Source organism: Pseudophryne corroboree, chromosome 1 (assembly GCF_028390025.1).
Source record: "Pseudophryne corroboree isolate aPseCor3 chromosome 1, aPseCor3.hap2, whole genome shotgun sequence".
NCBI classification, from domain to species: Eukaryota; Metazoa; Chordata; class Amphibia; order Anura; family Myobatrachidae; genus Pseudophryne; species Pseudophryne corroboree.
This window is the reverse complement of record NC_086444.1, coordinates 823188691-823212482: the sequence shown is the minus strand read 5'-3', so window position 1 is coordinate 823212482 and position 23792 is coordinate 823188691. Positions and strand designations below refer to the sequence as shown.

General features: G+C 48.0%; 1 protein-coding gene across 2 annotated transcripts in view; it reads left to right on the top strand.

Annotated features, from left to right (window-relative positions):
* MRPL1 (mitochondrial ribosomal protein L1) overlaps positions 1-23792 on the top strand; it is a 229224-nt gene that overhangs the window by 60492 nt on the left and 144940 nt on the right. For both annotated transcript variants that reach the window (XM_063919596.1, XM_063919593.1), the window contains exons 2-3: positions 7744-7867; positions 15547-15841. In XM_063919596.1, coding sequence (XP_063775666.1) covers positions 7744-7867; positions 15547-15841 — 419 coding nt within the window. The remainder of the gene's footprint in view (positions 1-7743; positions 7868-15546; positions 15842-23792) is intronic.

Sequence of the window (23792 nt, the reverse complement as noted above, 5' to 3'; positions counted from 1 at the left end):
CAGTAGTCAGGTCAGCAAAGAGAGGAGAGCGCATCCCTGCTTTGCATACCCTTGCAGAGAGGGATTTGGCCGGGCCTGCCTACAGCCTGTGCGCACCAGGCACCCCCCATGCGCACGCCTATAACAATGCACATTAATGCAGTTGGGATTAAAAAAAAACAAATCTGTTCACACAATTTAAATTTTCATGCAAATATCAAAAAGAATTCTTTCAGAGAAGAGCTTGAAACAGAGTGATGGCTTCTGGGTGTTTTTAGGGCAGAGCTCGTCAAATCCTGGGGGCCAGATTATGCTGAGAGCGAGGAAGCGGATACTCTGCAGCTCCAACAGAGATTCGTGGGTGTACCTGTATTGTGGAGGCCATTTCCCAGCCCTCACTGTCTGCTGTCTCTAAACTCGGGCTGCTCAGAGCTCTCTGGCAAGAGGGTCTGTGCGTGGTTGGGGATTGCAGATTCAGAAAGGGTAGTGTTGTGGCCACAGGAGGGAGGTATTGTTTTCCCAGGGGGTGACTGCGGAGGACTGGTTTACCCCCTTAATTGTGTGGCCGTGGGGGTTGGTTTGCAGGCGGTGGGGGAACGCTGCTCAGTAATGCGACTTAGGGGGGAGAGGGAGGTCTGGCTTCTAGGTTTTAGAAACATTTGTCATGCCCTATTTCTGCAGCAGGATACACTAGGATTCCACAGGGAATACATCGGGGTGTAGAGTTGGATCCTGATCCGAGGCACCAACAAGCTAAAGCTTTGACTGTTCCCAGGATGCACTGCACCGCCTCCTCTATAACCCCGCCTCCAGGCACTGGTGCTCAGTATGTAAGTTGGTGCCTGCAGAGCAGGTCACTAACAGGTGGGGCTGCGCTAGGCAGCCCTGAAAAGAGCTTTTTAAGAAGACTTCAAGGGCTGCCGCACTGTTTGTCATTCTGACATTCTGTGCTGCGGCTCCATCACCTCCCCAGCAGCGCTGCATATTCCCGCGGCCGGGTTCTCGGGTACCTACAGCGGAGGCGCACCGGTCATTAGGCACACCACTGCTGACGCTCACCAGGATCGCGTGGCTGCACATCAGGGAGGAGGTAAGAGGGTTCCCCAGGTGGGACCCACCGGTAAATCACGGTCCCAGGAGACGGAGCGCGCCGCTGGCGTTGACACTGTACTGCACAGGGACCCCACTATATCCACCAGCGCAGGGAGCACAGGTTGGATTTACTAAAATCCATTTTACATAGGTTCCACAGTACTCGGGGGTGAGGACCAGCATAGGAGATAAGGTGCTGACCTGTAGCCCCTTCCCCAGCTCTAGGCGCCATCTACTGCTGGTGTTCTGGCTCTGGAGCTGAATTTCACTCTCCCTCACTCCCTGACAGAGATTTGGCGCCATCTTCACAAATACCTGAGCTGATCTCCAGGACTGCAGGGCACTGTCTCATCTGTAAAGCCACCTGTCTCATCAGCGCTGTGCATTTACAGACACTTAAGTATTCTACATGTCATTTTAGACAGTGTTAGTTAAGAACAAGTGTACTGCTATCTGAATATTTAGTACAAGTATTCTGTGATATACATCCAGTATCTACTGTGCATTGTTATATCTATATTCATAAATATCTATATGTAGTTGTACTAGTCCAGCGCAGTTTTATTGTTTATCTGTAATAACTTTTGCATTGTACCTGTGACTGAGTATGCCTGTAGCTGCTGTGTGGATTTCATTCTTGTGTATCACACTACTTACTATCACTATATTCTGTACCCTGGGGGGCTAGGTGCGTCAGGGTCTCATAGTGCTAAACAGTATATACTGTTTGGTATTTTTTACTGAGTATTTCAGTCACCTCATACCGCTTAAATCCTCTGTTTGTGCCCTGTATTTACTGTCACATAACACAAGTGGTTATTTGCAGGTATTGTGTTTGTCTGGCTATATTGTATTGTTACGCCCTAAGGCTACCTTCCCTAATGTCTGCCACACAGGGCAGGAAATCCACGGATGCTTCTGCATCATGCAGTGCTGGCACCAAGGATTTACCTGACGGGGAAGTTTTAGCTGATGGTTCAGACACTGGGTGCCATACACCTCTCAGTCAACCCGCAGCACCTGTGGTCAATCAGGACCCACCTTGGGCAGCGTTCTCAAGTATGCTGACTAGGCTTGTGACACGACTTACGCCCCCTGTGGGACCTCCTGTGCATTGCAGCGGACACTCTGTCTACGCAGTTACAACAATTAAATCAATCTTTGGTTAGATAAAAGTCTACCCCACGCTCCTCTGGGGCTAAGGGGTCATCTAAGCTGGCCATTTCTTCCTCACATTCCACTAATATTTCGGAAAATTCCTCTGATGAGGATGGGGAATATACTGATCCGTCAGACACTGATACAGTCGCTTCTGGTGAGGAATCTACAACCCAGGTTGATGTTCCTGACCTAGTGGAGGCTATTAAGCTGGTTCTCCAAATAGATGATGAGATTGAGCCCACTACTGCGTCTAAGAAATCTGATAAGTTCAAACGTCAGAAGGATACTAAAGTAGTCTTGCCACATTCTGACCATTTAATTGACATACGTCAAGAATCCTGGTCGTCTCCAGGAAATAAATTTTCCCTGTCTAAAAAGATGGTAGCTCGTTATCCTATCCCTGCGGAGTTGAGTAACAAGTGGGAAACTCCACCGCCGGTGGGCTCACATGTAGCCCGTCTTGTGGTGTCATCTACTCTGCCTGTCACCACTGTCGCCTCACTGAAGCAACTGACTGATAAGCGCGTGGTGGGTTGCCTGAAGTCTATTTACTCTCTTACCGGTGCTGTACATAGACCCACTATGGCACCCTCCTGGGCTGTGAAAGGAATTGAAGCATGGGTTCAGGCAATTGAGGATGAGCTGCCTCAGGATTTTTCGGACTCTGCCAGACAATATCTGTCTTATATTACCACAGCCTCCCACTATATTCAAGAGGCGACCTCTGATGCAGGCGTTATGGAGGCCAAGGCGTCTACTACGTCTATCCTGGCTCGCTGAGTTCTGTGGTTGAGGTCCTGGAAGGTGGACCTGGACTCCACTTTTAAGGGAGACATCCTATTTGAGGAGGATCTGAACAAGATTGTGACTGACTTGACGACTGCTAAGACTGCATTTCTCCCAAGTACTAATCCTTCTGCTCCGAAGGCTAAGAGTACCACTTTTCGTTCCTTTCGACCTCCAGGGAAAGCAAAAGGTCAGGCGTACCAGAGACAGGCTCGTGCTTCCAAAACCACTAAGCCCAAAACTAAACCTGAATCTAAACAATCCTGGGCCGCCTGTTAGCTTGCTTCTAAACAAGAATAAGCCTGCTGCTGGAGACCCTAGGGTGGGAGGCCGACTTCTGCAGTTCGCCCAGGCCTGGTTAAAGACCACTTCGGATGCCTGGGTGCTGGAAGTTGTCTCTCACGGGTACGCAATCTCTTTCAAGAGGTGTCCCCCTCGCCAGTTCTGTTCAACGGTTATCCCTTCGAATCCGTTGAAAGCGCAAGCTCTACACTTGGTTGTACAATCCCTCCTGGACACAGGATTGGTAGTGCTGGTACCTCTGTCCCAGAGAGGCAGGGGATACTATTCCACCCTGTTTCTAGTTCCGAAGCCAAATGGGTCCTCCCGGCCTATACTCAACCTCAAATCATTGAACAAATTTGTGAGGGTCCAAATTCTGTATGGAAACTCTGCGCTCTATTGTACTGGCCATGGAAGACTATATGGTATCCCTGGACATACAGGATGCTTAACTGCACATACCTATTGCCTTATCGCATCAGCAATATCTGCGGTTTGCTATTGTCAACCTACATTTTCAATTCCAGGCCCTGCCATTTGGACTGGCCACGTCCCATCGGATCTTCACCAAGGTCATGGCCGTGATGACGGCCCTTCTCCACTGTCAGGGAATCAGGATCCTGCCATATCTAGATGACTTGCTGATCCTGGCGAACTCCCAAGATATTCTCCTCAGTCATCTGGAACTGACGGTCCAATTCCTACAAGCCCACGGATGGCTCATCATCTGGAAAAATTCCTCGCTGGTCCCTGCTCAGAGCATGGTGCACCTGGGGGTCACTGCTGGACACACACAGCCAGCGATTTGTCTGTCACCAGAGAAAGTCCTGAAACTTCAGGACAGGATCGGATACTTATTCTCTCGCCCAAGAGTGTCGATACAAGTACTAGGCCTCATGGTGTCGGCGTTCGACATGGTAGAGTACGCTCAATTTCATTCCCGTCCTCTGCAGAGTTTAATCCTTTCCAAGTGGGACGGCCTGCCTCATCGGATCAGGTCTCAAATGATCTCGTCTCCGGAGGTTCGTCTGTCACTGAGCTGGTGGCTACAAGACCAACAGTTGAGTATGGGCCGTCCCTTCTGGATCTCTAACTGGGTCCTCCTGACAACGGACGCCAGTCTGCGAGGTTGGGGCGTGGTGTTGGAGCAATACTCTCTCCTCCCGATAAACATTCTGGAATTACGGGCAGTTTCCATGCGTTGACACGGGCTGCCCTGCCTTTGGTGCAGAACAGGCCTGTTCAAGTACAATCAGACAACGCCACCACTGTCGTGTACATAAATCATCAAGGTGGCACTCGAAGCTGCATGGCAATCCGGGAAGTATCAAAAATCCTCCATTGGGAGGAACGCCATCTGCCGGCAATATCGGCAGTGTTAATTCCCGGAGTCCTCAATTGGGATGCAGATTTCCTCAGCCATCAGGGCGACGTTCACGCCAGAGAGTGGAAGTCTTCATCCGGAAGTCTTTCAGCTCTTAGTGGACAAGTGGCGTCTCGACACAATCACAAAGTTCCGGTCATCTGATCAAGGACAAGGGATCCTCGAGCAGCGTTCGAGGACTCACTGGCAAATCCATGGAACTTTCGGCTGCCATACATGTTCTCTCCACTGTCACTCCTGCCCAGGGTACTACGGAAGTTCAAGCAAGAAAGAGGAATACTACTTCTAGTCGCTCCAGCGTGGCCCAGACGGCATTGGTTCTCAGACCTGCAAGGTCTATCGATAAAGCGTTCTCTTCTACTTCCTCAACGCCCAGATCTCCTCGTTCAGGGCCCTTGTGTCTACCCGGACCTGACCAGACTGGCTTTGACAGCGTGGCTCTTGAAGCTTCACTGCTGAGGGCCAAAGGATTCTCCGAGGCGGTTATTCAAACTATGTTGAAGGCGCGCCAACCAGCTTCTGCATGGATTTATTACAGGGTCTGGAACTCTTACTTTACATGGTGTGCTAAGAATGATGATGAGTAATTCGTTCAGAACTTCCAGGCTTTTGGCTTTTCTGCAACAAGACCTAGATTTAGGTATTCGTCTGGCCTCCCTCAAGGTTCATATATCTGCCTTGTCGGTGTGGTTTCATACTTTCACTCAGGGTGTTTTACAGATTCAGCCTCCCTATATCTCTCTCCTGTGGCTTTATGGGATCTGTCTGTTGTCTTAAATGCCTTACAAGAGTCTCCATTTGAACCTCTTGAGTCTGTGGACCGTAAATGCCTTACGCTTAAGGTCGTGTTTCTACTGGCTATTGCCTCTGCTAGGAGGGTGTCGGACTTAAGCACTTTGTCCTGTCGTCCACCCTTTTTTACTTTTCACAGTGAACTCGCCCAGGTTATCTACCTAAAGTGGTATCTTCTTTCCATCTTAACCAAGAGATTGTGGTTCCGGCTTTTATCTTTTCTGGTTTGTTTTCCAAAGAATGGTCTATGGATGTGGTACGGGCTCTCCGTATCTACATGGAGAGGCCTGCCTCTATCAGGAGGTCAGATACCCTGTTTGTACTTTTTGGTTTTCACAAATGTGGCTGGCCTGCGAATAAGCAAACCTTGGCCAGATGAATTAGAATGGTGATTGCACAAGCCTATGTGCAGGCTGGACTCCCAGCTCCTGCTGCTATCAAAGCCCATTCTACTCGGTCTTTTGGACCTTCTTGGGCGGCCTGCCGTAGCGCGTCCACTGAACAATTGTGCAAGGCGGCTACGTGGTTCTCAGTGAACACGTTCATTAGGTTCTATGCCTTTGATACTTCCGCATCCGAGGATGCTTCCTTTGGATGACGAGTTCTTGTGCCTGCTATGGTGCGTACCCTCCCATGAGGAACTGCTTTAGGACATCCCCGATGTATTCCCTGGGGAATCCCAATGTACACCGCTGCAGAAAAGGAGATTTATTTTAGACTTACCATGGTTAAATCTCTTTCTGCGAGGTACACTGGATTCCACAAGGCGCCCACCCTGATGCACTTAGCTTCTTTGGGTTTGTATGGCATTAGCCGCTGGTTCCTTCTCATCTCGTGAGAATGTGGTTCTATGTGACTAACATCTACCGTCTCTTTTTCCTGCTGCTGCATTGGACTGGTTAACAAAACTGAGCTCCAGTGCCTTGAGGCGGGGTTATAGAGGAGGCGTGCAGTGCATCTTGGGAACAGTCAAAGCTTTAGCCTGTTGGTGCCTCGGATCAAGATCCAAGTCTACACCCCGACGTGTTCCCTGGGGACTCCAGTGTACCTAGCAGAAAGAGATTTAACCACGGTAAGTCTACCATAAATCTCCTTTTTAGGGTGTATTCAGTCAATATTTTTTCAGAAATATGCTCCTTTATGCCTAAGTAGCACTTGAGATGCATTGATAGAATTAGCTATTCTACAAAGTGCTTTATGCTGTATCTGATCCTTTTGGTGATTAGTGTCATTCATTTTACTCTAGTGAAGACAATGGGGATAACATAATGTAAATGTGTGTCCTACTCTTTCCAAGGTATTGTAATAAGTTATGGCTCTGAACCGTACCAAGCTTATAATCATTCTTCACATATCTGATACTTTTCATATAATGTTGGCATAAAAATGTTATGAAAACTAATCGACTTAATGTATGCACCATACACACAGTGAGATTTTGGCTATTCGATTTTCACTATGTGTGCTTGCAATATTGGCTATGGGGCTAATTCAGACCTGATCGCTGCAGTGCGTTTTCGCACAGCGGGCGATCACGTCTGAACTGCGCATGCGTAGGCGCGATGGTCCGCAGTGACTGGGAGCGACGGGATGGTGCGAAAAATTAGATCGCACCGGCAATTGCAAGAAGATTGACAGGAATAGGGCGTTTGTGGGTGGCAGCTGATCGTTTTCAGGGAGTGTCCGGAAAAACGCAGGAGGGACCCGGTGTTTTGTGGGAGCAATTGAGACGTCCGCTCCGGCCCTGATCATCGCTGCGGCTGGGTAAGTCCTGGGCTGTGCAGAGACTGCACAAATTTCTGTGTGTGCAGCTCTCCTGCATGTGTAATCGCACACCTGCACAGCGAATTCCCCCTCCCCCTGTAGGCGGCGATTACCTGATCGCAGGGATGCAAAAAACGCACCCTAGCGATCAGGTCTGAATTACCCCGTATGTGCGATTTTGAATAAGTGCCAATTTTGACTATACTTTAGTACTAGAAAGTCAAAATTTACTTGCCTGCATAGTCTATCTAACCTTGCGATACCGACGCCGCAGAAGTGCACATCGGGATCGAATCGGTATTGGAAGGTGGCTAACACCTTGTGATTTGCACTAACTTTCCTTGCAAGGTAATATTGCACCGTAGTCATGATAAATATGGATGTTTGCATAGTATCATACTAGGATCAGTCCTTTCAACAAATTACTGACCCAAATGCTTACTGTATATTGGAAAACCTGCATTTTTTTAAATTTTTTGAACGAATGAACACTTGTTTTTCAGCTATCCATCGCTGTCAGCGGCATGTTGTGAAGCATGTAGGCCTTAACACCCCATCATCCCCCAGCACAGACAGAAGTAGTACTGCTGTAAGATTCTATGCAAAACCTGCTGCTGCTGCTAAGAGGTAAGGCCGCCATCTTTACTTTTCTGTCTGATAAGGTGATATCATCCAGTGCATGCCCTAACTGAACCAGCACAGGAGCTATAGCAAGAATAATTTACATGCATCATTTCCTAATGATTTTATGATTTGCCTTGACACAGAGTTCTTTAACCCTATGATAGCCAGCCTGCTTATTGATCCATTTATATCGTTGTTGATCTTTACAGTGTTTGACACACAGGCTCATGCAGAGCTTTTTATAGTCTGTAGAATAAGGCTTTTCCAACTTTTTAACTTTTAAATGTACATGTTTTCAAAAAGAAACAAGTTTTAACATAATGTGAATAATCCCTGTAAGTGAATAGCACTCCATTTGTTTGTTTATGTAACATGTCTGCTTGGAGTGCGATTCTTCCTGCTTGATATAGCTGGTCATTCCGAGTTGTTCGCTCGTTGCCGATTTTCTCTATATTGCGATTAGTCGCTTACTGCGCATGCGCAAGGTTCGCAGAGCGCATGCGCTTAGTTATTTTACTCAAAAGTTAGGTATTTTACTCACGGCATAACGAGGATTTTTCATCGTTCTGGTGATCGGAGTGTGATTGACAGGAAGTGGGTGTTTCTGGGCGGAAACTGGCCGTTTTATGGGAGTGTGCGAAAAAACGCTGGCGTTTCTGGGAAAAACGCGGGAGTGTCTGAAGAAACGGGGGAGTGTCTGGGCGAGCGCTGGGTGTGTTTGTGACGTCAAACCAGGAACGAAACTGACTGAACTGATCGCAGTGGCTGAGTAAGTCTGGAGCTACTCAGAAACTGCTAAGAAATTTCTATTCGCAAATCTGCTAATCTTTCGTTCGCAATTCTGCTAAGCTAAGATACACTCCCAGAGGGCGGCGGCTTAGCGCGTGCAATGCTGCTAAAAGCAGCTAGCGAGCGAACAACTCGGAATGAGGGTCATAAATCGACTGAATCAGTTGGTTTTCAGAGTATTAAGCACTTAGGTTTGATTGGTAAAGGGCACACATGCAAAGGGAAGAGGTTTGTGTTTTATGCATGCCGCAAGTAATAGTTTGATTATCTAAAACAGGGGTGGGGAACCTTTGGCCCTCCAGCTGTTCTTGAACTATACATACCAGCATGCCTTGCTACAGTTTGCTATTTGGCCATGCTAAAACTGTTGGCATGGCATGCTAGGATGTGTAGTTCAACAACAGCTGGAGGGCCAAAGGGTCCCCATCCCTGATCTAAAACTTTACTAGTAACTGACCATGCCACTGTACTACAGGGAAAATTGTCAGGGAGATAATTCTACGATACACAAACAAAACTTATAGACCATCATTAACATTTTTGCAAGTGGTTATTGAATGATTACTGGCATGGAGTATATTTATTTTGTGTTTGGGTGCTCTGTAAAAAGAATGTTCATCAACTGGTGATATTAAATTCAGCCACTACATTCTACTCAACTAATATACATGAAAAATAGACTGCGCCCCAAAACATTATTTCTGCAGCAGGTTACATTGGTATCCACAGGAAAACATTGGGGTGTTGAGTGGATCTTGATTCAGAGGCACCAACAGGCTAAAGCTTTAGGCTGTCCCAGGATGCATTGGGGCTTCCTCTATAAACCCAATCTCCAGGCACTGGAGCTCTGTTTCGAGTTGGTGCCTGCAGCAGCAGGTCACCTAACAGAAGGGCTGCCCTGAAAAAGCTTTTCTAAGAAGATTTCTTCAACTGGGCTGTCAGCGCTGTATGTCACCTTCCAAGCGGCATCGCATACTCCTGTGGCTCAGATCCCGGGTACTTGCGGCGGAGACGCTCCGGCTTAGGCACACAGTCGCAGACCGTTATCCTGCATCGCGTAACTGCTACGGGGAGGAGGTAAGAGGGTCCCCCAGGCGGGACCCACCATTAAATCCGTCCGTTGCAGTGCTGGCGTGGACACGGTCACCGACCAAGGACCCCACTAGACCCCCAAGGTGTAAGAGTACAGGTCAGGTGTACGAACGCCCTATTTAATAAGGCTTTACAGTACCGGCGGTGGAAGTACAGCATAGGGGAACCGACGCTTGACCTGTAGCCCTTACCCCGGCCCAGGGCGCCATCTTCCATAGATTTCCCACCCTGGAGCTGCTACATACTCTCCCTCATTCCCTGACAGAGACGCTGGGCGCCATCTTCTGTGAGTATAGCTACTACTGGGATTGCAGGGCAAGGTCTCCCTTGTAAAACCGCCTGTATACAGCGCTGAAATGTTACAAACTCTTGAGTATTCTACATGTCTTTATACGGACAGCGTTAGTTAAGAAAGAGTGTGCCTGTTACAGAATATATTGCGCGAGTATTCTGATATATACCTCTTTATGCATTGCCTATGACTGTGTTTGCCTGTATCTGCTGTGTGGTTTCACTCTGTGTTTCTCAGATATAACTGTGTTCTGTACCCTAAGAGGTTAGGTGCGTCTGGGTCTGCTAATATAGTGCATCACAGTATTAATCCAATATGTATATTCTACTGTGTACTCAGTCACATAATACCGGATTTATTCACAGGTATTGTACTTTGTCTGGCAATATCGTACTAAGTCGCTCTGTTGTTGCATTCTCACATAATGTATAACAGACAGGGCAGTAAATCAGTGGAAGCTCCTGCATCATGCAGAGCATGCTCCAGGGATTGTCTGTGTACTAATTGTCATAAGCCTCCCAGTCAGTCCGCAGCTCCTGCACCTGCAATGGAGCCACCCTGTTCTGTGTTCACCAGCCTACTGGGTACTCTGGTGGAACGCATAGCGCCCCCTATGGGACCACCGGTGCACTGCCACCTCATATTGTCCCTATGGTTAATCCACCTTGGGCGGAAAAGTTGTCTAATCAAATGCAGCAATTGAATCAGTGTCTGGTTAGACAGAAACCTACACCAGGTCACTACCATTTCTCTGGGTCCTCTAAGCGGCCTGCTTCCTCTTCGCAATCCAAAAACCTCTCTGATGTCTCATCTGAAGTGGAGGGGGAGCATACGGTCCTGTCAGACAGTGAATCGTGTTACTGATGAGGATTTTCCCTTGCAGATTGATGTCCCTGCCTTAGTGGATGCTAATAAGCATATCCTTCAAAGAGGAGGATTCCACTATTGTGACAAAGAAAACTGATAAGTTTAAACAGCAGAAGGTGGTTAAAACTATATTACCCCATTTTGATCATTTTGTGGACATCAGACGGGAACCCTGGTCTAATCTAGGGAGGAAAATTCCCTCTGCCAAAATGGGCTTTGGCTTGCTTTCCTTTCCCTGTTAAGAGTTAAGTAACAATAGGAAACTCCACCGTTGGTGGATCCTCACATCACCCGCCTTGTGTGTCATTCACTCTGCCTGTCACCACTGTCACCTCACTGAAGGAACTAACGGATAAGCGTATGGAGGGATGCCTGAAGTCTGTTTACTCCCTTACTGGAGCCATTCATAGACCTACTATAGCTGCCTCCTGGGCTGTAAAAGGTATTGAGGCGTGGGTTCAGGCATTAGAGGAAGAGCTGCCCGAGGATATATCGGACAATACCTGTCTCACAATACCACCGCAACCTAATACGTTCAGGAGGTATCCTCTGAGGCGGGTTTATTGGCAGCCAAGGCATCGATCCACGTCTGTCCTGGCTCACCGCATACTGCGGTTGAGGTCATGGAAAGTGGACCTGGACTCCAAAAGACCTTGGAGGTACTCCCCTTCACTGGGGACATTATGTTTGGGGAAAACCTAAATAAAATAGTGTCTGAAATAGCAGCCGCTAAGACGTGTTTTCTCCCCACTACTAATCCTTCTCACAGAAGGCAATAGGTACCACTTTTCGTTCCATTCGACATCAAGGGAATGCAAAAGGTTAGGCATACCCAAGACGATCTCCTGCTCCCAAAAACACAAAGCCCAAGGCCAAACAATCCTGGGCAGCCCGTCAGCCTGCTTCAAAACATGATAAGCCTGCTACATGACAAGGCGGGCCTCCCTCTGGGGAATCCCAGGTTGGGAGGCCAACTTCTACAGTTCACCCAAGTCTGGTTAAAGACCACTTCAGACGCATGGGTATTGTAAGTTGTCTCTCATGGGTACACTGTCTCGTTCAAGAGACGTCCCCCTCGCCAGTTTTGCACTGCGGCCCGCCTTTCGGATCCGTTAAAGGTGCAAACTCTACAAACTGTGGTGAGTTCCCGCCTGAGTACAGTAGTGATTGTGCCGGTAATTCAGTCCCAGAGAGGCAGAGGTTATTACTTGACCCGGTTTCTGTCCCGAAACTCAATGGGTCCTTCCGGCCTATACTAAATCTCAAAATCTTTGAACAAGTTTGTGAGAGTGTCCAGGTTTCGTATGGAAACACTGCGCTCCATTATACTGGCTAGGGAACCCGGAGACTATATGGTATCCCTGGATATATAGGATGCATACATGCATATACCTATTGCCATATCGTATCAGCAGTTTCTGTGGTTTCTAATGGCAACCTCCATTCCAATTCCAGGCTCTGCCATTTGGACTGGCTACGGATCCTGTGATCTTCACAAGGTCATGGCTGTTATGACGGCTCATCTCCGTCACCTGGCAGTCAGCATCCTGCCATATCTAGACGACCTGATGATTCTGGCAAATTCCCACGAAGTCCTCCTCTGTCATCTGCAATTGAAGGTAACCTTCCTGCAAGCCCATGGGTGGCTTATCAAATGAAAGAAGTCCTTACTGGTCCCAACTCATGGTGCACCTGGGGGGCACTCCTGGACACACACAGTCAGAGACTGTTTCTGTCTCCAGAAAAAGTCCTGAAGATTCAGGACTGCCTCATTGGTTCAGATTTCACATGATCTGTTTGACTACGGAGGTTCGCCTGTCACTGACTTGGTGAATCCAGGACCAGCAAGAGCAGGGGCGTCCCTTATGGGTCCCCGACTGGGTTCTGCTGACAACAGACGCCAGTCTGAGAGGATGGGGAGCGGTGTTGGAGTAACACTCTTTTCTAGATCGTTGGATCAAGGAGGAATCACTCCTTCCAATAAATATTCTGGAGCTGAGGGCAGTATTCAATGCACTGTTTCTTGCCCTGCGTCTAGTACAGAACAGGCCTGTTCAGGTACGATCAGACAGCCACCACAGTGGCATACATAAACCATCAGGGCAGGACTCGAGGCCACATGGCAATGATGGAAGTGTCAAAAATCCGTTGTTGGCCGAAAAACGCCGTCTGCCAGCCATATCAGTAGTGTTCATTCTGGGTGTCCTGAACTGGGAAGCGTACTTCATCAGTCGTCAGAACGTGCACGCCGGAGAGTGGAGTCTTCATCCAGAACTCTTTCGACAACTAGTGGACAAATGGTGTCTACCGGACGTAGACCTCATGGCATCTTGACACAATTACAAGGTTCCTGTCTTTGGATCAAGGACCAGGGATCCTCAAGCTGCGTTCGTGGAACTTTCGGCTGACCTACGTGTTGCCGCCAGTGTTTCTCCTGCCCAGGGTACTACGGAAGTTCAATCAAGAAGGAGGAATACTACTCGAGTCGCTCAAGCGTGGCCTCAACGGCATTGGTTCTCAGACCTGCAGGGTCTATCAACGGAGCATCACCTTCTACTTTCTCAGTGCCCAGACCTGGCCAAACTATCTTTGACAGCATGGCTCTTGAAGCATCACTCCTGAGGGCCAAAGGATTTTCTGAGGCAGTTATCTGAACTATATGAGGGCCCGCAAACCGGCATCTGCCCGGATTTAATACAGGGTCTGGAATAATTACTTCACCTGGTGTGCTGATAAGAATTATGATGCATATTGATTCAGAACATCCAGAATCCTGGCTTTTCTGCAACGAGGCCTTGACATATTCTTCGTCTGGCCTATGTCAAGGTTCAAATATCTACCTTGTCGGTATGGTTTCAGAGAAAAATTGCATCTATACCGGACATTCATACCTTCACTCGGATGGCGGTCATTAGGTCGACAAGTTTGGTCGACATGAGTTTTTCACAATTATTTTCATTTTTTTACCTTTTTTATACTTAACGTTCCATGTGTACTATACAATTGGGAATGGTAACCTGTGCTGAGCGCAGCGAGGCACCTTGCCCGAAGCATGGCGAGTGGACACGGGACACTAATTGGGGTTCTCCGTCACTTTTCGAAGAAATCTACAGCAAAAAAATTAAAAAAAAAAACCTCATGTCAACCTTTTTCCATGTCGACCTAATGACCATGTCAATCTAGTGATCATGTCGACCTAATGACCATGTCAACCTAGTGATGTCGACCATACGTGGTCGACCCAATGTATGTTGACCTAACTCATGTCGACCTAATAAACCACACACCCTTCACTCAGGGTGTCCTAAGGATTCAGCATCCTTATGTCTCTCTCCTTTGGCTTCATGGTATCTGTCTGCTGTACTGAATGCCCTGCAAGAGTCTCCAGTTGAACCACTTGAGTTGGTGGACCTGACATGGCTGACGGCCAAGGTCCTGTTCTTTCTGGCTATTGCCTCTGCAGGAAGGGTGTCGGACTTAGGCGCATTGTCTTGTCGTACACCCTTTCTGATATTTCACTGTGACTGGGCAGTTCTAAAAACTCGACCGGGTTATTTACGTAATGTGGTGTCATCTTTCACTTTAACTAAGAGATTGTGGTTTCAGCCTTTATGTTTTCAGATTTGTCCTCCAAAGAGCGGTCTTTGGATGTGGTAAGGGCTCTCCGTATATATGTGTGGAGAGGACTGCCTCTATCAGGAGGTCAGATACCCTTTTTTGTTCTGTTTGGTTTCCACAAACGTGGCTGGCCTGTGAATAAGCAAACCTTGGCCAGATGGATAGAATGGTAATTGCACAAGCTTATGCACAGGCTGGTCTCTCAGCTCCTGCTGCTATTAAAGCCCATTCTACTCTGTCTGTTGGACCTTCTTGGGCGGCCCGCCGTGGCGTGTCCGCAGAACATTTGTGCAAGGCGGCTACGTGGTCCTCAGTGAACACGTTCATTAGGTTCTATGCCTTTTATACTTCCACCTTCCAGGATGCTTCCTTTGGACGCCGGGTTCTCATACCCGCTAAGGTGTCCCCCCTCCCTTGAGGAACTGCTTTAGGACATCCCCAATGTTTTCCTGTGGAAACCAATGTATCCTGCTGCAGAAAAGGAGTGTTATGGTAGACTTACCATGGTTAACAGTCTTTCTGCGAGGTACATTGGTTCCACAGGGTGCCCACCCTGACGCACCTTGCTTCTTTAGGTTTGTATGGCATTAGCCGCTAGTACCGTCTCCTGTCGTGAGAATGTGGTTCTATGTGACTAACATCTGCCTTCTCTCTTGCCTGCTCCTGCATCGGACTGGTTAACGAAACTGAGCTCCAGTGCCTGGAGGCGGGGTATATAGAGGAGCTTTAGCCTGTTGGTGCCTCGGGATCAAGATCCACTCTACACCCCAATGTTTTCCTGTGGAACCAATGTACCTCGCAGAAAGAGTGTTGACCATGGTAAGTCTACCATAACACTCCTTTTCCATAGCTTTGCAGTAGTCCTATAAAAAAGCCAATTCGCTTTCACGTTTGCCGTCAGATTCTCAGAGTGCATTCTGTAAAGGAGTATGAAAATAATATTTGGGAGCAGAGGTTTCTGAAGATAAATCTGTCAAAATAACTGTTAAGTAATGTTCAATCTCTCCCACCATTCTATTTTGAGCTGGACACCTGTACGGTCTACCAAAGAGACCAAAACAGAGAGAGAGCAAAGGAATAAAATATTGACTAAGGAGCAACTTGAAGAAAAGAGAGAGGACACAAGTCGGTCTAAGCCCTTTGGTTTAACAGCTTGGAAACCCAATGATGATGTGTATATGGCTCGTTACTATCCCAAACCAGTTATTGAACCTGAAGTTGCTATAGACATGCTAAAAACATTCCAAAGACTGGATTTTACCAGCCCCACTCAGTCAGTGTTTGTTGAACTAAAGCTGGATATGAAGTTGGAAAAAAAGGTAATTATTTTGAGATAACTCTATGCACTTGCTGAAACAAACGTGTTCCTGTACGTGGAATTTACCCAGATTTAAAATTAGTCTGGTGGTGTTCACAAAACATACATGTCAATGCTTAGACATATTCATTTAAGATATGTCAAAACAAATGACAAAAAACTGAATGAAATGTGTTAATGCATTTTCTCTGACGTCCTAAGTGGATGCTGGGGACTCCGTCAGGACCATGGGGATTAGCGGCTCCGCAGGAGACAGGGCACAAAAGTAAAAGCTTTAGGATCAGGTGGTGTGCACTGGCTCCTCCCCCTATGACCCTCCTCCAAGCCTCAGTTAGATTTTTGTGCCCGGCCGAGAAGGGTGCAATCTAGGTGGCTCTCCTAAAGAGCTGCTTAGAGTAAAAGTTTTGTTAGGTTTTTTATTTTCAGTGAGTCCTGCTGGCAACAGGCTCACTGCATCGAGGGACTTAGGGGAGAGAAGTGAACTCACCTGCGTGCAGGATGGATTGGCTTCTTAGGCTACTGGACACCATTAGCTCCAGAGGGAGTCGGAACACAGGTCTCACCCTGGGGTTCGTCCCGGAGCCGCGCCGCCGACCCCCTTGCAGATGCCGAAAAGTGAAGAGGTCCAGAAACCGGCGGCAGAAGACTTTTCAGTCTTCATAAGGTAGCGCACAGCACTGCAGCTGTGCGCCATTGTTGTCAGCACACTTCATAGCAGCGGTCACTGAGGGTGCAGGGCGCTGGGGGGGGCGCCCTGGGCAGCAATGATAGTACCTTATTCTGGCTAAAAATACATCACATATAGCCCCTGGGGGCTATATGGATGTATTTAACCCTTGCCAGGTCTCAGAAAAACGGGAGAAGAAGCCTGCCGAAAAGGGGGCGGGGCCTATTCTCCTCAGCACACAGCGCCATTTTCCCTCACAAAAATGCTGGTGGGAAGGCTCCCAGGCTCTCCCCTGCACTGCACTACAGAAACAGGGTTAAAACAGAGAGGGGGGGCACTTATTTGGCGATATGACTATATATATTAAAATGCTATAAGGGAAAAACACTTATATAAAGGTTGTCCCTGTATAATTATAGCGTTTTTGGTGTGTGCTGGCAAACTCTCCCTCTGTCTCCCCAAAGGGCTAGTGGGTGGGGTCCTGTCCTCTATCAGAGCATTCCCTGTGTGTGTGCTGTGTGTCGGTACGTGTGTGTCGACATGTATGAGGACGATGTTGGTGAGGAGGCGGAGCAATTGCCTGTAATGGTGATGTCACTCTCTAGGGAGTCGACACCGGAATGGATGGCTTATTCAAGGAATTACGTGATAATGTCAACAGAGACGGCCGGCAAACAAAATAGTACCTGTCCAGGCGTCTCAAACACCGTCAGGGGCTTTAAAACGCCCATTTACCTCAGTCGGTCGACACAGACACAGACACGGACACTGATTTCAGTGTCGACGGTGAAGAAACAAACGTATTTTCCTTTAGGGCGACACGTTACTTGTTAAGGGCAATGAAGGAGGTGTTACATATTTCTGATACTACAAGTACCACAAAAAAGGGTATTATGTGGGGTGTGAAAAAACTACCTGTAGTTTTTCCTGAATCAGATAAATTAAATGAAGTGTGTGATGATGCGTGGGTTTCCCCCGATAGAAAATTATTGGCGGTATACCCTTTCCCGCCAGAAGTTAGGGCGAGTTGGGAAACACCCCTTAGGGTGGATAAGGCGCTCACACGCTTATCAAAACAAGTGGCGGTACCGTCTCCAGATAGGGCCGTCCTCAAGGAGCCAACTGATAGGAGGCTGGAAAATATCCTAAGAAGTATATACACACATACTGGTGTTATACTGCGACCAGCGATCGCCTCAGCCTGGATGTGCAGAGCTGGGGTGGCTTGGTCGGATTCCCTGACTAAAAATATTGATACCCTTGACAGGGACAGTATTTTATGGACTATAGAGCATTTAAAGGATGCATTTCTATATATACGAGATGCACAGAGGGATATTTGCACTCTGGCATCAAGAGTAAGTGCGATGTCCATATCTGCCAGAAGATGTTTATGGACACGACAGTGGTCAGGTGATGCAGATTCCAAACGGCACAAAGAAGTATTGCCGTATAAAGGGGAGGAGTTATTTGGGGTCGGTCCATCGGACCTGGTGGCCACGGCAACTGCTGGAAAATCCACCGTTTTTACCCTAAGTCACATCTCTGCAGAAAAAGACACCGTCTTTTCAGCCTCAGTCCTTTCGTCCCCATAAGAGTCATATCTGCCCAGGGATAGAGGAAAGGGAAGAAGACTGCAGCAGGCAGCCCATTCCCAGGAACAGAAGCCTCCACCGCTTCTGCCAAGTTTCTCAGCATGACGCTGGGGCCGTACAGGACCCCTGGATCCTACAAGTAGGATCCCAGGGGTACAGATTGGAAAGTCGAGACGTTTCCCCCTCGCAGGTTCCTGAAGTCTGCTTTACCAACGTCTCCCTCCGACAGGGAGGCAGTATTGGAAACAATTCACAAGCTGTATTCCCAGCAGGTGATAATCAAAGTACCCCTCCTACAACAAGGAAAGGGGTATTATTCCACACTATGTTGTGGTACTGAAGCCAGAAGGCTCGGTGAGACCTATTCTAAATCTGAAATATTTGAACACTTACAAAGGTTCAAATCAAGATGGAGTCACTCAGAGCAGTGATAGCGAACCAGGAAGAAGGGGACTATAGGGTGTCCCGGGACATCAGGGATACTTACCTCCATGTCCCAATTTGCCCTTCTCACCAAGGGTACCTCAGGTTCGTGGTACAGAACTGTCACTATCAGTTTCAGACGCTGCCGTTTGGATTGTCCACGGCACCCCGGGTCTTTACCAAGGTAATGGGCGAAATGATGATTCTTCTTCAAAGAAAATGGACGACCTCCTGATAAAAGCAAGGTCCAGAGAACAGTTGGAGGTCGGAGTAGCACTATCTCAAGTAGTTCTACGACAGCACGGGTGGATTCTAAATATTCCAAAACCGCAGTTGTTTCCGACGACACATCGGCTGTTCCTAGGGATGATTCTGGACACAGTCCAGAAAAGGGTGTTTCTCCCGGAGAAGAAAGCCAGGGAGTTATCCGAGCTAGTCAGGAACCTCCTAAAACCAGGAAAAGTGTCAGTGCATCATTGCACAAGGGTCCTGGGAAAAATGGTGGCTTCTTACGAAGCGATTCCATTCGGCAGTTTTCACGCAAGAACTTTTCAGTGGGATCTGCTGGAAAAATGGTCCGGATCGCATCTTCAGATGCATCAGCGGATAACCCTGTCTCCAAGGACAAGGGTGTTTCTTCTGCGGTGGCTGCAAAGTACTCCTCTACTAATGGGCCGCAGATTCGGCATTCAGGAAGGGTCCTGGTGACCAGGGATGCCAGCCTGAGAGGCTGGGGAGCAGTCACACAGGGAAAAAATTTCCAGGGAGTGTGATCAAGTCTGGAGAATTCTCTCCACATAAATATACTGGAGCTAAGGGCAAGTTACAATGCTCTAAGCTTAGCAAGACCTCTGCTTCAAGGTCAGCCGGTATTGATCCAGTGGGACAACATCACGGCAGTCGCCCACGTAAACAGACAGGGCGGCACAAGAAGCAGAAGGGCAATAGCAGAAACTGCAAGGATTCTTCGCTGGGCGGAAAATCAGGTGATGGCACTGTCAGCAGTGTTCATTCCGACGCCCGGGAGAGTGGGGATTTCATCGGGAAGTCTTCCACATGATTGTGAACCATTGGGAAAGACCAAAGGTGGACATGATGGCGTCCCGCCTGAACAAAAAACTGGACAGGTATTGCGCCAGGTCAAGAGACCCTCAGGCAATAGCTGTGGACGCTCTGGTAACACCGTGGGTGTACCAGTCAGTGTAGTGTTCCCTCCTCTGCTTCTCATACCCAAGGTACTGAGAATTATAAGACGTAGAGGAGTAAGAACTATACTCGTGGCTCCGGATTGGCCAAGAAGGACTTGGTACCTGGAACTTCAAGAGATGCTCACAGAGGACTCATGGCCTCTGCCGCTAAGAAGGGACTTGCTTCAGCAAGTACCATGTCTGTTCCAAGACTTACCGCGGCTGCGTTTGACGGCATGGCGGTTGAACGCCGGATCCTAAGGGAAAAAGGCATTCCGGAAGAGGTCATTCCTACCCTGGTCAAAGCCAGGAAGGAGGTGACCGCACAACATTATCACCACATGTGGCGAAAATATGTTGCGTGGTGTGAGGCCAGGAATGCCCCACGAAGAAATTTCAACTCGGTCGATTCCTGCATTTCCTGCAAACAGGAGTGTCTATGGGCCTCAAATTGGGGTCCATTAAGGTTCAAATTTCGGCCCTGTCGATTTTCTTCCAGAAAGAATTGGCTTCAGTTCCTGAAGTCCAGAAGTTTGTCAAGGGAGTACTGCATATACAACCCCCTTTTGTGCCTCCAGTGGCACTGTGGGATCTCAACGTAGTTCTGGGATTCTTCAAATCACATTGGTTTAAACCGCTCAAATCTGTGGATTTGAAATATCTCACATGGTAAGTGACCATGCTGTTGGCCCTGGCCTCGGCCAGGCGAGTGTCAGAATTGGCGGCTTTGTCTCACAAAAGCCCATATCTGATTGTCCATTCGGACAGGGCAGAGCTGCGGACTCGTCCCCAGTTTCTCCCTAAGGTGGTGTCAGTGTTTCACCTGAACCAGCTTATTGTAGTACCTGCGGCTACTAGGGACTTGGAGGACTCCAAGTTGCTAGATGTTGTCAGGGCCCTGAAAATATAGGTTTCCAGGACGGCTGGAGTCAGGAAAACTGACTTGCTGTTATCCTGTATGCACCCAATAAACTGGGTGCTCTTGCTTCTAAGCAGACGATTGCTAGTTGGATGTGTAGTACAATTCAGCTTGCACATGCTGTGGCAGGCCTGCCACAGCCAAAATATGTAAATGCCCATTCCACAAGGAAGGTGGGCTCATCTTGGGCGGCTGCCCGAGGGGTCTCGGCTTTACAACTTTGCCGAGCAGCTACTTGGTCAGGGGCACACCCTGACTGAGGAGGACCTGGAGTTCTCTCATTTGGTGCTGCAGAGTCATCCGCACTCTCCCGCCCGTTTGGGAGCTTTGGTATAATCCCCATGGTCCTGACGGAGTCCTCAGCATCCACTTAGGACGTCAGAGAAAATAAGAATTTACTTACCGATAATTCTATTTCTCGTAGTCCGTAGTGGATGCTGGGCGCCCATCCCAAGTGCGGATTGTCTGCAATACTTGTACATAGTTATTGTTACAAAAATCGGGTTATTATTGTTGTGAGCCATCTTTTCAGAGGCTCCGCTGTTATCATGCTGTTAACTGGGTTCAGATCACAGGTTGTACAGTGTGATTGGTGTGGCTGGTATGAGTCTTACCCGGGATTCAAAATCCTTCCTTATTGTGTACGCTCGTCCGGGCACAGTATCCTAACTGAGGCTTGGCGGAGGGTCATAGGGGGAGGAGCCAGTGCACACCACCTGATCCTAAAGCTTTTACTTTTGTGCCCTGTCTCCTGCGGAGCCGCTAATCCCCATGGTCCTGACGGAGTCCCCAGCATCCACTACGGACTACGAGAAATAGAATTATCGGTAAGTAAATTCTTATTTTTATGCTTTGTTTGTTTTACATACTGTATATTCAAATGTGTTGAAACATTTCTGTGCAATATCCTACTACAAAAAAAATCACATTTGTGTAAATAACATGTTATCTTGGGACAGTCCAATTTTGGTGCAAATAGCTAGGATTTTTGTTGCTTTACTTCCAGGGTGCCGGGCAACATGTACACCTTGATTCTTCCTTTTATGATAGCATAAAATGGGATGCACATTGCCCACTGTAGTCTCTGCTGAAATCCTTTGTAAATAGGGGAAGTCACAGAATAGACTATTATAGGTTATTCTGAAACTGGCATGATACAGGTAAATAGGACAAATATTTTCTATACAATATGTAAATGCCCATCTTTACACCAGACAGCAGTAACATCATTGTTACAGGTTGAGTATCCCATATCCATATATTCCGAAATACGGACTTTTTTGAGTGAGAGTGAGATAGTGAAACCTTTGTTTTTTGATGTCTCAATGTACACAAACTTTGTTTAATACACAGTTATTAAAAATATTGTATTAAATGACCTTCAGGCTGTGTGTATAAGGTGTATATGAAACAAATGAATTGTGTGAATGTAGACACACTTTATTCCTCTGACGTCCTAGTGGATGCTGGGAACTCCGTAAGGACCATGGGGAATAGACGGGCTCCACAGGAGACTGGGCCCTCTAAAAGAAAGATTAGGTACTATCTGGTGTGCACTGGCTCCTCCCTCTATGCCCCTCCTACAGACCTCAGTTAGATTTCTGTGCCCGGCCGAGCTGGATGCACACTAGGGGCTCTCCTGAGCTCCTAGAAAGAAAGTATATGTTAGGTTTTTTATTTTACAGTGAGACCTGCTGGCAACAGGCTCACTGCAACGAGGGACTAAGGGGAGAAGAAGCGAACCTACCTGCTTGCAGCTAGCTTGGGCTTCTTAGGCTACTGGACACCATTAGCTCCAGAGGGATCGACCGCAGGACCCGTCCTTGGTGTTCGTTCCCGGAGCCGCGCCGCCGTCCCCCTTACAGAGCCAGAAGCATGAAGATGGTCCGGAAAATCGGCGGCAGAAGACTTCAGTCTTCACCAAGGTAGCGCACAGCACTGCAGCTGTGCGCCATTGCTCCTCATACACACTTCACACTCCGGTCACTGAGGGTGCAGGGCGCTGGGGGGGGGCGCCCTGAGCAGCAATAAAAACACCTTGGCTGGCAAAATAATCACAATATATAGCCCCAGAGGCTATATATGTGATAATTACCCCTGCCAGAATCCATAAAAAAGCGGGAGAAAAGTCTGCGAAAAAGGGGCGGAGCTATCTCCCTCGGCACACTGGCGCCATTTTCTCTTCACAGTGTAGCTGGAAGACAGCTCCCCAGGCTCTCCCCTGTAGTTTTCAGGCTCAAAGGGTTAAAAAGAGAGGGGGGGCACTAAATTTAGGCGCAGTATTATTTATACAAGCAGCTATTGGGGAAAATTCACTCAGTGATAGTGTTTATCCCTACATTATATAGCGCTCTGGTGTGTGCTGGCATACTCTCTCTCTGTCTCCCCAAAGGGCTGTGTGGGGTCTTGTCCTCAGTCAGAGCATTCCCTGTGTGTGTGCGGTGTGTCGGTACGGCTGTGTCGACATGTTTGATGAGGAGGCTTATGTGGAGGCGGAGCAGATGCCGATAAATGGGATGTCGCCCCCTGTGGGCCGACACCAGAGTGGATGGATAGGTGGAAGGTATTAACCGACAGTGTCAACTCCTTACATAAAAGGCTGGATGACGTAACAGCTATGGGACAGCCGGCTTCTCAGCCCGCGTCTGCCCAGGCGTCTCAAAGGCCATCAGGGGCTCAAAAACGCCCGCTCCCTCAGATGGCAGACACAGATGTCGACACGGAGTCTGACTCCAGTGTCGACGAGGTTGAGACATATACACAATCCACTAGGAACATCCGTTACATGATCCCGGCAATAAAAAATGTGTTACACATTTCTGACATTAACCCAAGTACCACTAAAAAAGGGTTTTATGTTTGGGGAGAAAAAGCAGGCAGTGTTTTGTTCCCCCATCAAATGAGTGAATGAAGTGTGAAAAAGCGTGGGTTCCCCCGATAAGAAACTGGTAATTTCTAAAAAGTTACTGATGGCGTACCTTTTCCCACCAGAGGATAAGTTACGCTGGGAGATATCCCCTAGGGTGGATAAGGCGCTCACACGTTTGTCAAAAAAGGTGGCACTGCCGTCTTAGGATACGGCCACTTTGAAGGTACCTGCTGATAAAAAGCAGGAGGCTATCCTGAAGTCTGTATTTACACACTCAGGTACTAGACTGAGA